Raw genomic sequence first — 13,754 nt, forward strand, 5'->3', positions numbered from 1 at the left:
GGTAGTACCTAACTGGAATTAGCCCATTAGGACTAGGATCAAGGAGGCTGTTGCCAGCTGCGTAGACTCAGATTCTGTCATCCTAGTGTTTGGGCTTTTTAGGTGCCCCTTTCCTCAAAGTCTAAAATTCTATAGTAGAGCTGCTAGTCAATCTTTCTATGGCTTCAATTCACTGATTTCCATTCTGAGATGATGCTTAACTGAACAGATTATTAGAGATGGAAAGTACTATAGTTACGCATGACTGATTTTGTTTCCTAACCCTATGCATAACATACTAGAATCAGGGGATATGAGCAGCACCTATACCAAGTCATAGTACAAAGGTAAATTTTTGGTTCTCACTTTAATTGCCTGTAGGCCACCAAGAGGAGAATCTCCAAAGAGAAATGTATTTAGAGTCTGAGGATCAAAGTGCAGATTGGAGACAGATGTAGTGAACTATAGACATACTGTGTTCAGTGCTATTGCTTTAGCTCAGCTTGGGATCTTTATGCCATTACAGATTGATTCTGTGATATTTGGCATCTCCCTTAACTCTCAGAACCTCTTATTTTTAAATACTTAACTGATAATATTGGCAACCCCGTGCTTTTCTCTAAGAATTGAAGACAGCAAACTTTTAGCTTTTGTGAGCCAAGCAATCTCTGATTAATGGAATGAGAAAGTTATAGACAACACTTAAACAAATGGAGAAAGCCATGTTCCAGTACAACTCTATTTATGAAAATAAGCAAAAAGCTGAGACTTTGGCCAGCAAATCAGAGTTTATAGATTTCTGTGCTAGAAGCAGGAATCTCTGTGTGGCACAAGTGTTTAAAAAATTCAGCAGGTAACTGCAAGGGCGTACGTTTGCTTCACCAGGAATGTCTAGGGAAAAACAAAACAAGGCCTGGCAGTCTACTTTAAAAAACCCAGCTATTGCAAACTCAGGTGGCCACAGTTCTGTGCTGATACATATGGGGTTACCACGTGTAGATGACTTGTGCTATAAGGAACTAAGCCAGACTACAAACCTTGGCCTTAAGGAATCCCCAGACTCCCAGTACAGTCAACTTCCCAAATGAAGGATTACTTGTCGAATTCCTATTCAAATTTCTACTTACTTATCTGATATTGTAATAGATATCCAGTTAGGTTTCCATTTAAAATCTTAGGTAGTCCCCAGGATAGAGTGGCAGTATCCTTATCAACTTTGATGACCTTGAGAAAAGCCGGCTGTTCAGGTACTAGAAGACACAAGACCATTGTAAACATCCATAAGTTAGTAAATCAAAGACAATTCTATTAGATGAAAGATTTCTATATTACAATGTAAAAGCTAACTGATATCAAGTATGCATTAATTAGCAATGAGGGGATGCCTTATTTGGCTCCTGGTTAATTATTATTGCTGGGATTATTCTACTTTGTTACTCTCTCACCTCCTTCGGGAGTTTGAAATACGTGAGGCTCACTTTCTGGACCAGCTCCTTTGGAATTATAGGCTAAGATGGTTAAGTAAAATTCACTAAAGGCCTCTAAGGAAGGGACCATTCCATGAGTTCTTGGTCCTGGAAACCTGAGGATGTTTTCCTTTTTGGGATATGCCTTTCCATCCGACAGACTTTTTGTTTTCCACCAAGTAATCTGCAAGGAAAACAGTAAAGCTTAAATACATCAACCATGGTAAGACACTTTAACATATCTACCAGCTAAGACAAGAAATACACTAGTTCAATAATGAATAGAAAAAACAATATCAGAACCTGGTATCCTTTCAGATGTCCATGTACTCTGTCCTTTGGAATTGTTGACCAGGTAACTTTAACTACAGTGCTGTTTACAACATCCACTTTTTGAATCATTGGAGCTATATCCGGATCTGTTAAGCACATAAAACTGATTAGTTTTCAGTAAGCTTCAAATGTGGTTGAAGTCCTGGGATAGAGATGATTTTCATAATGTTTTAAATAGTTTCATAAAATTGAGTCCAAATGGAACCAAGATGGGTTCACATATCAAAGAATGCCTCAACCAATCTACTTTTCAAGGACAAGAGGACAACCTACGGCGCACTAGAAACGCAGCTTCCCAGGTGGATGCAATGTGCATGAACAGAACTGGAACGAAAGCCATGGGCGATGAGATGTTCTGTGGGCGTCTTGCCTCTTTGGAGACAAGGGAAATCAGACAAGCTTTATAAATGTAAATTTGTGGAAAGTCAAATATTAATAACACCTAATGTGATGGCTAGATCTTATTCAACTTTTTGGTACCTGTGTGCATGTGGGGGCTGAGTCCAACCTATCCATCCTGATTACGCCTCCTTGGAGGGGTCTAGATTTTTGTTTATAAGATTACTAAGGAGAACATCTCTTTCTTCCAGCTTCTTCGCCTTCCTGCTTGCTTGGGTTATGTGTCTGCCTCTCTAGGGGGCCAATGTGGTCTGCTGTCCCTGGGAAACGACAGTGCCCTGACATGTTCCTGTGGCTCTTGGATCCAAATGACCCCACAGCCACCAGCCTGTGATCTTCCAGCTTCTCACTGCATCCAGCAGCAGCTGTGTGATTCTGAAGTGGGCTTCCTGAGTTGGACTGGGATGGGCTGCCTTCTTGATACAGTCCTTTGTTATACATATATGAGCATAACAACTTTTGTTTCTCTAGAAAACCCAGCCTAACACCGAAAAACTCAAACACACTGCAATCACTTATGGTCAATTCTGATTCATAGTAACTGCCTCTCAGGGTTTCTGAGACTAATATTTACAGTAGAAAACTTCATCTTTATCACAAAGAGCCAGCTGGTGGGTTAAAACTGCTGGCCTTGTAGTTAGCAGCCCAATGCATACTCTACTATGTCGCCAGTACTCCTAACACAGGTCATATTAATTATATAAGCACTGTGTTTCTGTCACTGCTAAAGAAACTTACTGGATCAGCACTTCTCCCCTTAGAACAATCCTACAAGGTGGTCTTACCACCCACATTCTATTGGGAAGCTTACTAGAAGGAGGTAAACAGAAAACAGAGCCAAAACAACAAAGGAAAACAAACCCCGACTACCATTGAGTCAATGTCAATTCACGACAGCCCTCTATAGGGTATCCACAGCTCTAAATGTGCAGGAGAGCAGAAAGCCTCATCTTTCTCCTATGGAGTGTCTGCAGCTGTTGAGTTTGTACCACTGACTGTGCAGCCAGGGACCCAACACTTTAACACTAATACCACCAGGGCGCCTTAAAAATAAGGGTTGGATTTAATAATACCTGAGTTCACAGTTGATGTGCCCCATGTCTTTTTACTTGGGGAAGAAGAATTTGGATAGTTAGTCAATATGAAGTTCAGTCATGTCTTATTCTTGAGCATTATACAAGAACATAATACTCTGTGTACTGGAAGAACCAGAGAGACTGACCTCGGATGTACAAAGACATGAAGTTCAGCATCCCTCATTTTCATAATAATCCTTTTTCATTCATAGACGTTGTCTTTGGAAGAGGTATTTAATAATAACACCAATCTGTACCTCAAGGCTCTGCGTGTGTGTTTGCATGTGTGTAGCTCTGGATCTGCATCTCTTTGGTGTTAAGAAGCTTTCAAGGATGTTAATTGAGGTCCAGGGCAGAGCAACAGCTGGTGGTAGTTAGGAGTTCCTTAACAAGCAATTGTAGACATAATTGAAGATCTCGTTATAGTTTTGCTGCTTAACAGCAACTCGTATTTCTGTGTTGAATACCAGGCCTTTGGTATTCAACATAGAAATACCTGTGTCCAAAGTGGATGTTAACAAACCAAGGGACAAGGGAACAAGTGACCAAAAATCTATGGATAGGAGGGTGTAGCAGGTCTGGCAGGGCTGAATCAAGGACAATTTTCAAGAGGAATTCCTGAAACCCAAATGAAGGTTGAACATGATAGTGGGACAGGAAGAGGGTGAACAGAAATAGAGGAAGGAATTAGGATGCAACGGGCATTTATAGGGATCTAAATACAGTCATATACATATGTAATTACATTTATATATGACAAGGGGGAAATAGATCTATGTACATATATTTATAGGTTTAGTATTAGGGTAGCAGCTGGACATTGGGCCCCTACTCAAGTACTTCCTCAGCACAAAAGCCTTTTGTTCTAATAATCCGGCACTCTGAGATGCTCACTTTCCTGACATGATTGCTGAAGATAAAGCGCGTGCATAAGCAAATGTGGTGAAGAAAGCTGATGGTGCCTGACTATTAAAACATATAACATCTGGGATCTTAAAGGCTTGAAGATAAACAAGTGGCAATCTAACTGAGATCCAATAAAGCAGCCATATAGCTAAGAAACAATAAAGCCCACATGGAAGAAGCATGTGATCAGGAGGTGTCGAAGGGATTAGGTATCAGGCATCAAAGAACAAAAAATCATATCATTGTGAATGAGGGCGAGTGCAGAGTGGGGACCCAAAGCCCATCTGTGGGAAATTGGCCTTCCTATTGTTGAAGGGAAGTGAGGAGGAGATGAGCCAGTCAGGGTCCAGTGTAGCAACGATGAAACATACAACTTTCCTCTAATTCTTTGATGCTTCCTCCCCACCCCACCCCACCCCTTCCCCACTATCAAGATCCAAATTCTACCTTACAAATCTGGATGGACAGGAGAATGTACACTGGTACAGATAGGAACTGGAAATGCAGGGAATCTAGGACAGATGAACCCCTCAGGACCAGTGGTAAGAATGGTGATGCTGGGAGGGTGGAGGGAAGGTGGGGGAGAAAGGGGAAATAGATTATAGGAATCTACACATGGCCTCCTCCCTGGGGAATGGATGGCGGAGGAGAAGTGGATGAGGGGAGACGTCGGACAGTATAAGATATGATAAAATAATAATTTATAAATTATTGAGCGTTCATGGGGGAGGAGGGGTGGGGGAGAGAAGGGAAAAAAATGGAGACCAGATACCAAGTAGAAAGCAAATATTTTGAGAATGATGAGGGAAACAAATGTACAAATGTGATTGACACAAGGGATGTATGTGTGGATTGTGATAAGAGTTGTATGAGACCCCAATAAAATGATTTAATTTTAAAGAAAAGAAAAGATAAGAAATACCTGTGTCCATCAGACAAACGAATAAAATGAATACTCCAAAAAAACTTCAGTAGCACTCGTTACCAAACAAATATGCTCAGTCAACCCTAGCATAGGAAGCATGTGTTATTTTTCTTTTTTAACTGCCACAGCTAGTCCATCTCTGGAAACCACAATAGGGCATCTTTGAGATGAAGTGTTATAGGAGAGGCTAGAACTTCCAAGCATCCCACTTACAGTCTTCTCCAGAATAGAGAGTCACTGACTGGGGCTCTGGCCCAGCGCCCAGTTGATTGATGGCTTGAACTTGGACATCATATGGCGCGTAGACAGTAGGTGTCATCACCCGCAAAGTGTGGTTTGTGACCGTTTCTTCTTCCCATTCCATTGAGGCGCCCTGGGGCTTCCAGGTCACTCTGTACTCTAGTCCTGGTCCATTTTGTTCCATAGATTTCAAAGGCTTAAAGAAAAGCCATAGGACATCTGGTGAGAACACAGACATATGCAGCTAGAAATTCTGGCAACCACTGACCTAATGTTCCACCCTAGGAACAGAGCGGTGTGCTTTGTGTGGTTGACTTAAACAGTTACATTTAATGAATATAAAACTATCATCATGAGTTTTCAATGAGTAAGTACAGACTCACGCTACCTTATGTACAAAAGAATGAAGCACTGCCCGATCCTGTACCATCTTCACAATTGCTAGACTGGAGCCCATTAAAATTTTTTTTCAGTCAATATGTCAATCCATCTTATTAAATTTTGTTTTCATCCACCCTCTACTTTACCAAATATGATGTCCTTCCCCAGGGAGTCCACTCTTCTGATAACAGGCCGAAACATGGGAGACAGGTGTCATCATCCGTGCTTCTCCGGAGCGTTCCGGCTGCACTTCCAAGACAGTTTGTGTTTTGTTTTTTTAAATTTATATTTTACTGGGAGTCCAGGGAATATTCAAAATTTCTCCCCAATAACATAATTCAAAAATATCAATTCTCTAGACTTCTTATTCATTGTACAGTCTTTACATGTATATTAGAGAATTGAAAATACCACGACATAGATCAGGTATGCCTTATCCTTCAAAGTGACATTTTTGCTCCTAGTACTTTAAAGAGAACTGGTTAGCAGGTATGTCCAGATTTTATGACTGCTACTTTTATGAATTTTGATTGTACATCTAAGTAAAATGAAATCCTTTATAACTGGAAACTATGATTCCTTTATCATGATGTTTCTTATTTGTCAGTTCTGTGTGGCATAAAAAAAACAGCATTTCTATGAAGAAGCATTTCTTGGGGGGCTTCTCATTCCCTTTGATTTAGAAACAATTTAGAACAATGTTGTCATGCTATAAGCTTCATTTTCAAACTTAGTTCTCTAGTTTCCTAACTGCTGAGAAGATGCCTGGACTGGTAACTTGTGGTTCAATCTTACTTTCACATGTGAAATCATCTGTAAGAAACTCAGGGAGGACTTTGGTTACTGTTAATACAGTTAATGCCTGTGGATTCTACATTTCACTCACAAGACATTTGCAAAATTGCAAAGGTTATGGACATAAATTCCATGGTTCTGAGATTTCCATATTGCTTTTAGGTGGAAATATTTTCCCCATATGGTAATTCTTCATCTTTTCCTTATGAAAGGAATAAGTGAAGATGCATTTTAAAAATATGAGTTGTAGCTCCTCTCGATAATGAAACAGCTTCTCAGCACCTTGGCGATTCTATTTAAGAGAAAATGCCCCTCTTCCACACTTTCTTTCTTCTTTTCTTGTAGAAAAGGAACAGCTACGATTGAAAATTGGTTTATTTTCTACACTTTTTTTTCATTGAGTAGTACTTTAAGAAATTGCTATTCTGATTGACACCATTCATTTATCTAATAGCACAATAAAGAGAAGGTGCCTTTCGGCAATCAATTATGTAAAACAACTAAAATTGTGATTCTAATTCTAATTTATAAAACTCTCTTTATAGTAATTTTGTCTATACGAGGGATTTCAAGCTACCTGTGGAAAACAGAATTAAATATTACACAAATTTTCAAAATCCCCTTGTATATGTTGGCAATTCAATACTGTCATCTATAGTGCTCTTACAAAAACTTGTAGTGCTATTTGACTCAATTTAAGTTACCAGAATACTTATTAGGCGCATAGTTGGAATTGCACTGAAAGCATAATGATATATCAGTAAAAGGATTTCAAGTCTATTATTTCAAGGTGAGTACTTTAATTATCTGAGAGAGAAAAATCAAATAAACAAGCGAAAAGCAAAGAAAACATCAACACAAAACTAAATCCTACTGAGATTTGCCCAGTCTTTGTTTATGCTTGACTTCATTGGAACAATTTGCCCCAGGCTACTTCTTCAGTATAATATGCATATAAACCCACCAATGGCTTCATGATTACCCTGATGAATGGAACCCCAAGCTTTTAGTCCCACACCCCAATCCATAATTATAATTTCCTTTAGCCTCTACTGACATTACATGTACACTAATAATATTGTGCTATTTACCTTGCAATACTGCAAGGGAGAGAGTTACTTTTGATAAAGTACTCTGATTAAACTGAACTGCACCCCAGAGGTTATACTTGTAAGAAAAATTGCTTATCTAAGTTGCCAGTCCCTATGGTGCCTGGGCTCCTCAAAAGAGGGCAGGGGTGCTTTATCTCTGGGTGTCTGACACAACCTCAGCAAATTTCCAATTTAGTCCCGCACAAAACGGAGACCAGAGAGTAAGGGCAGTGAGAAAGACCACAAGCCACTACCCGCTCCCTCCAGAAAGCTGTTCCCAAGGAAGGCATCTTGAGAACAGGGCTTCTTAAGTTGGTAGGTATGCGCGCTGCAAGGTGCATTATATTAACTAGCTGAGACGTTCGTCAAACAGCGGTAAACAGAAAGGCTGGCAATTTACTTTTTAAAACCAGCAATTAAAAAATCCTTATGGATTGCAGTACATTCTGACACACTTTGGGCCACCATGGGTTAGAATCCACTTTCCGACAATGGCTAACTTGTGCTGCGGAGATCCCTAGATCTCCAAAGCCTGTGAAATAGTTAGCAAACTTCATGTGGATAATTTTGTTAAAAGGGAGCCTCTACTAGTATCAGATTTTCAAAGAGATCTGTGGACCAAGCAAGGTTATACAAGTGACCCAGAATCTGAATAGAGTGCAAATGCCTGGCTTTCATTTAAAAAAACATGGATTTTTGTATTCCCTCTGCAACAGAAATAACACAGTGCAGATCCTGTAGGTGTCCAGACAACTTAGGTGCGGACAGATGACAACATAATGAAATAAATCCTATTTGACAGCATTGGTCAGGTTTTGTGATACCTTTGAAATTACACAGAAGATATTTGATTTGAGGAAGTTCAAAATTAACATATGTATATATTCTAGAACCTTGAAAATGTCAAGCAAAAAATCACTCACTCATATATTTATGTAATTGATCATATTGGTGATGGGTCACCTTTTTTGGGGGGTGGGGGAGTGTAAAACCAAAACGAACAGCTACCAAGTCAATTCTGAATTACATTGACCCAATAGTCAAAAAAGAAGAATTGCCTGTGTGGGATTTTCAAGGCTGTAAATCTCTAATTTGGGGGTTTCCTTTCCTAAAAGCTACATAACAGCATAAGAAAAAAAATAAAATGCAGAATGACTTTTGAGTAAGAGAAACAGGTAGAGGACTGGCGATGTCTGTCTGTTTTCACTGTAGACACACATAGTATCTGAGCCAGGGCATTGTGTTTCGAGATTCCCAGGTGTGTCATATGACGCATAAACTTGGAAGCATGGTTCTAGGGAAGCAGCCGGAGTTGGGAGGCGTACTGGGCCAGCGTTATCAGCACATGCCCTGCTTCTCTAAGCACTGAGTGTCGGGTAAGCACTGGGCCGCTAACCGTGTGGTTGGCAGTATGAGTCCACTAGCTGCCCAGTGGAAGCAAAATGAGACTGCCTGTTCCTATAAATATTTATACTCTCAAAACCTTATGAGTTGGAATTGACCTGATGCCATTGTGTATTTGGGGAATGGTATTTAATCAGTTTCATATGTTACAGAAATTTCTATAGAATTTAAAGAAGCGGATAGAGAACCCTTAAAAGAAAAAAAAACTAATGGGTAATTTCAGGCTATAAATTATTATAGTAGCAACTACTTATACCAACAAATTCATGGAAAGGATAATATTCCAGGACAATTTTAAGTTTGTTACAGTAACAGCTGTTTCTATATTTAAATTTGTAAAACTTATTTTATTGAGCTAGAAATATAAGGGTATTGATGATATTCTTTTAAATGGTGAGATAATTTTAGGTATAGCTCATGTAATTATGTAATACAGAAAGACAAGCAAAGCAAACATCACAAATGTTAAAATTCAACCACAAATCATACTTGGAATCAGTTATACTAATAAATTAACCTATTCTCACACCAATTACAAAATATTATATATTTACAAAGACAGCAACATTAAATTCACATTATTGGTGGGCTTTCAATCAGTATGATTGAAAGTAGGTTAATATATTTGTTAATTAAATATATCCTAGTAGTATTTTTTAAATGTTCTCCATAGTTTAGGAATAAATTATGAAATAGCCATACAAAATTAATCTGAGCAAATATAAAATTTCATTCAAAGATCAAAGTCTATTTAGTACACTTTGAACAAAGTGTATTTAGTAACATTTATGTGAAATATGCAAAAATAAAGGATGGAGTCCAAAGATATCCGTGCTCAAATTCTTGCTTTGTCACTTTGTAATTAACAAAGCAAATACACTCAATCAACCTGGACCTCACTTTCTATAACTAGACCAAAATGTTAATGATGTCTTTGGATAAGATTCTATAAACAACTAGAAATGGATGTATAAAATGCCCGACAGAATTTAATAGATGAAACTATATCATTATCATCACATTTTTATGACAAAAATATTTATAAGATCATAATTAAAATTCACTGAAAGGTCTTACACATTTTCTGAATGCTAAGTAACTTACAATATTGATAGTTCAAGTGTTCGGAATCTGAAACTCATGACAATGGATTCCTGCATATTCAATCTATATCATCTCTCAAAAGTCATTTAACAATGTTATATTTTATTTCAAAACTGATCACTCTAATCATAATAATCCTTAAACTATTCACTAAGCAAACAGCAACAATGACAGAATAAAACCCCCCAAAAACTGACCTCACTGGCATTGGCTCTGTCACAGAGACCTCACTGGACAAAGCAGGACTCAAGTTTCCAAGGCCATACATTTTTCAGGGGGTTGACTTTGTAGTTAGCAGCCCTATATGTAACCCACAACACTACCAGGACTTCTTTATTTCATGATAGTAACTCAAACTATATGCCAATTCTAAAGTTTATGTTATTGTTCATAAATGTTCTACTATTATAATTACCATGCTTACCTAAAAAGGAGGTGGGGTGGAAAGTACACATTAAACAATACATACCTCCCATTTTATAATCATTTCCTTAGGTTGAGAAGCTTGAACTCTTATGTTTTGTGGATTCTTATCTGGAGCTGAAAATTTAAAAGCATTAAAATTATTTTCACATTATATGGTAATATATATGCAAGTCATTTGATTCCATTCCACCACCCCAAATGGATTTAAATAATTAACAGTATATTTTATTAACACATATCTGATCTGGGACCTAAAAATAGGTTTAAACATTATAAATATGTGTTTTATTTAAAAGAGTAAAGTAGTATTCAAAGTACTATTGTTGGGGTGGTCTCATAAGTAAGAGTAGGTGTGTGTATATATCTGTAAGCATGTAGACATAACCATTTCATACTTAATGACATGGTGAGGCTTACAAGATCAGGTCATCATAAGAAAATCGACATTATATGAAAATGCAGGACGACCACATCAAATCACAAAATAGAAGATGACTACATCATTGTATAACTGCCACTTTATATAAGTGCGAAACCACTGAGAATCATATCCCAGATAAGCTGAAACATGAGCTCATTCATGTAGGCACCACTACATTTGCCTTGCACCTCAGATATATATTCTAAATGTGCAAAATAGCCGAATAGTAGACTGGTTACTAATGTCCTAAATGTGAAATGTTGGGTAACAAGATAGTGTGTGAAGAATAAAAACATAATTTGTTTTATAAACCGTGTTTTCTTAACCACTGTAAATAAATTACTATTATCTCTATTGACATTTGATTTGGGAAAATATTTTGAGCGTATTTTTCTCTAAGCATTTAAAGTTCAATATTGTTCACAAATGAGAATAACTAGTTTTAGCGATATTAAATAACAAAGAGCATGAATATAGTCATACAATCCTAGGGTGGTGTAAATGTTTACTGAGCCTGGGTCAGCTGATGTGTTGAAAGTCAAGTCCACTGAGAGACAACTTAAAGGAAAAGCTTGGTGATTTAATGCAGGGCAGGAGGTTTGTATCAGCCACTGAAAACTCCTGTGAATTCTTCCTCTCAAGAAACACTAGAGTTACCAAGAGTCCACTTGATGGCAACTGTTTAAATGTAGTCAATAATATAGTCAATATATTCCAGTAAATCTATGTTATAAAAACATGATGGTGAAGGCCAATTTAATAAAAGCAATTTTAGTGCTTTTATCCTTCTAATGATTTTTTAATCTGGTAAATAAATAGATAGTGAGATACTAAAGATACACAAACTATATAAAAATTAATAATGTCAGATAAATTAAAATTTAACAAGGTGTCCATAATGAGCCAAAACATTTCTCTCCCACAGAGATATGTACATATATTTATTTACAAAGTATTGCAGTAGCACATGAACATTGGGCCTCACTCAAGTACTCCTTCAATGCAATAACAATTTGTTCTACTAACATGGCACTCTGTGATGTTCACCACCCCTGACACGAATGCTGAAGACAAAATGGGTGCATAAGCAAATGTGGTGAAGAAAGCTGATGGTGCCTGGCTATCAAAAGATACAGCATCTGGGGTCTTAAAGGCTTGACGATCAACAAGCTACTATCTAGCTGAGAAGCAATAAAGCCCACATGGAAGAAGCACATCAGCCTGTGTGATCATGTGGTATCGATGGGATCAGGTATCAGGTATCAAAGACCCAAAACAAAACAAACAAAAAGCATATCAATGTGAATGAAGGGGAGGGAAGAGTGGACACCCAAAGCCCATCAGTTGTCAGTTGGACACCCCCTGTCAAAACAGCCACAAGGAAGTGAAGAGCCAGTCAGGGTGCAGTATAGCACCAATGAAACACACAACTTTCCTCTGGCTCTTTAATCCTTCCTACCATGATCCCAACCCTATCTTTCAAATCTGGCTGGATCAGAACATGTATACTAGTACAGATAAAAGCTCACAACACAGGGGATCCAGAACAGGGGAGCAGTGATACTTGGAGGGTAGAGGTTGGGGGAAGGAGTCAGGGGAAGCAATCATAATGATTGATGTATGACTCCCATGCTAGGGGAACAAACAGCAGAAAAGTGGGTGAAATGAGGCAGCAGTCAGTGTGAGACATGGAAAAAACACCACACAACAACAAGAAGAAGAATTTATAAATTTTCATGGGGGCATAGGAAAGGGAAGGGGAAAATGAGGAGCTGATGCCAGGGGCTCAAGTAGAAAGAAAAGGTTTTGAAAAATATTATGACAACATATGTACAGATGTGTTTGACAAAATGGATTTATGAATGAATTGTGATAAGAGCTGTAAGAGGTCCCAATAAAGTAATTTTTAAAAATGTATCCCCTCAAAAGTAAATCCTTGACATTCCCGACATTGAGCTTCCATTTAGAACTTACTTTATGATATCTAAATTAAACATGTTAGCTATTAGAAATTATTTAAAGTAATTCTTATCCATAAATTCACCTCCAATCCCCTGCTTTTTAACAACATTTATGCAACAATCATAAGACTAGTAGACTTTAAATAACTTGTGTTGTTAATTTACCTCTTTCAATATTTTCATATTTTTCAGACATTCAAAGATGGAGCAACACTTTTATATTTTGTTAGGCCCCTGAGGTGAGAATCGACATACCAGCTGGAGGTGTTTCGTGATGGTCTGATGGTGGGCTGGGTTGACTTCTGCCCACTTCATTCACAGCGATGACCCTGAACTGGTATCTCACATATGGAGCCAAAGGCAACATGGCTGTTGTTTCTTTGCCTTGGACACGAGTCAGTACCTCCCACCTTCCTGGTTCCTCTTTGTTTCCTTCAAATTCAACAATATACTCTGGCATTAAGAAACAGGGGAAAAAAACACATGAAAGCCTGTTGAGTATGTTTACAATATTTAAAGATTTCTCTATATAATTTAACTTTAATGGGGTAATTGAGAAATATAATCCATTAAAATGGTTGGAATATTAATTTTGAGTCTATAATGTTAATATAATTGACAACTCATAACTTCCCTACCATTGATGTTGCTGTTGTGGTCATCACCAGCTTCCCAAGTGAGCCGAACACTTCTGTTCTGTCTTTCAGATAAGAGAAGGTTTACTGGTGGATCCGGCACATCTAAACAATGAGACAAAGGTAAGGAAAATGTGGATCATTGCCTTTGTTTCCCCAATTTCTTCACTTAGGCATGTTGCCAACCATTTTCCTCTCTGAACCCATGTCTC

General features: G+C 38.0%; 1 protein-coding gene across 1 annotated transcript in view; it reads right to left on the bottom strand.

The window, feature by feature from the left end:
* Window positions 1-13,754, bottom strand: part of CHL1 (cell adhesion molecule L1 like) — a 120,380-nt gene that overhangs the window by 36,655 nt on the left and 69,971 nt on the right. The window contains exons 15-21 of the mRNA XM_075550728.1: window positions 13,546-13,647; window positions 13,163-13,360; window positions 10,569-10,639; window positions 5,298-5,520; window positions 1,749-1,864; window positions 1,425-1,629; window positions 1,107-1,229 (exon numbers count right to left, since the gene is read on the bottom strand). Coding sequence (XP_075406843.1) covers window positions 1,107-1,229; window positions 1,425-1,629; window positions 1,749-1,864; window positions 5,298-5,520; window positions 10,569-10,639; window positions 13,163-13,360; window positions 13,546-13,647 — 1,038 coding nt within the window. The remainder of the gene's footprint in view (window positions 1-1,106; window positions 1,230-1,424; window positions 1,630-1,748; window positions 1,865-5,297; window positions 5,521-10,568; window positions 10,640-13,162; window positions 13,361-13,545; window positions 13,648-13,754) is intronic.

Source organism: Tenrec ecaudatus, chromosome 5, assembly GCF_050624435.1.
Source record: "Tenrec ecaudatus isolate mTenEca1 chromosome 5, mTenEca1.hap1, whole genome shotgun sequence".
In the NCBI taxonomy this organism is placed as follows: Eukaryota; Metazoa; Chordata; class Mammalia; order Afrosoricida; family Tenrecidae; genus Tenrec; species Tenrec ecaudatus.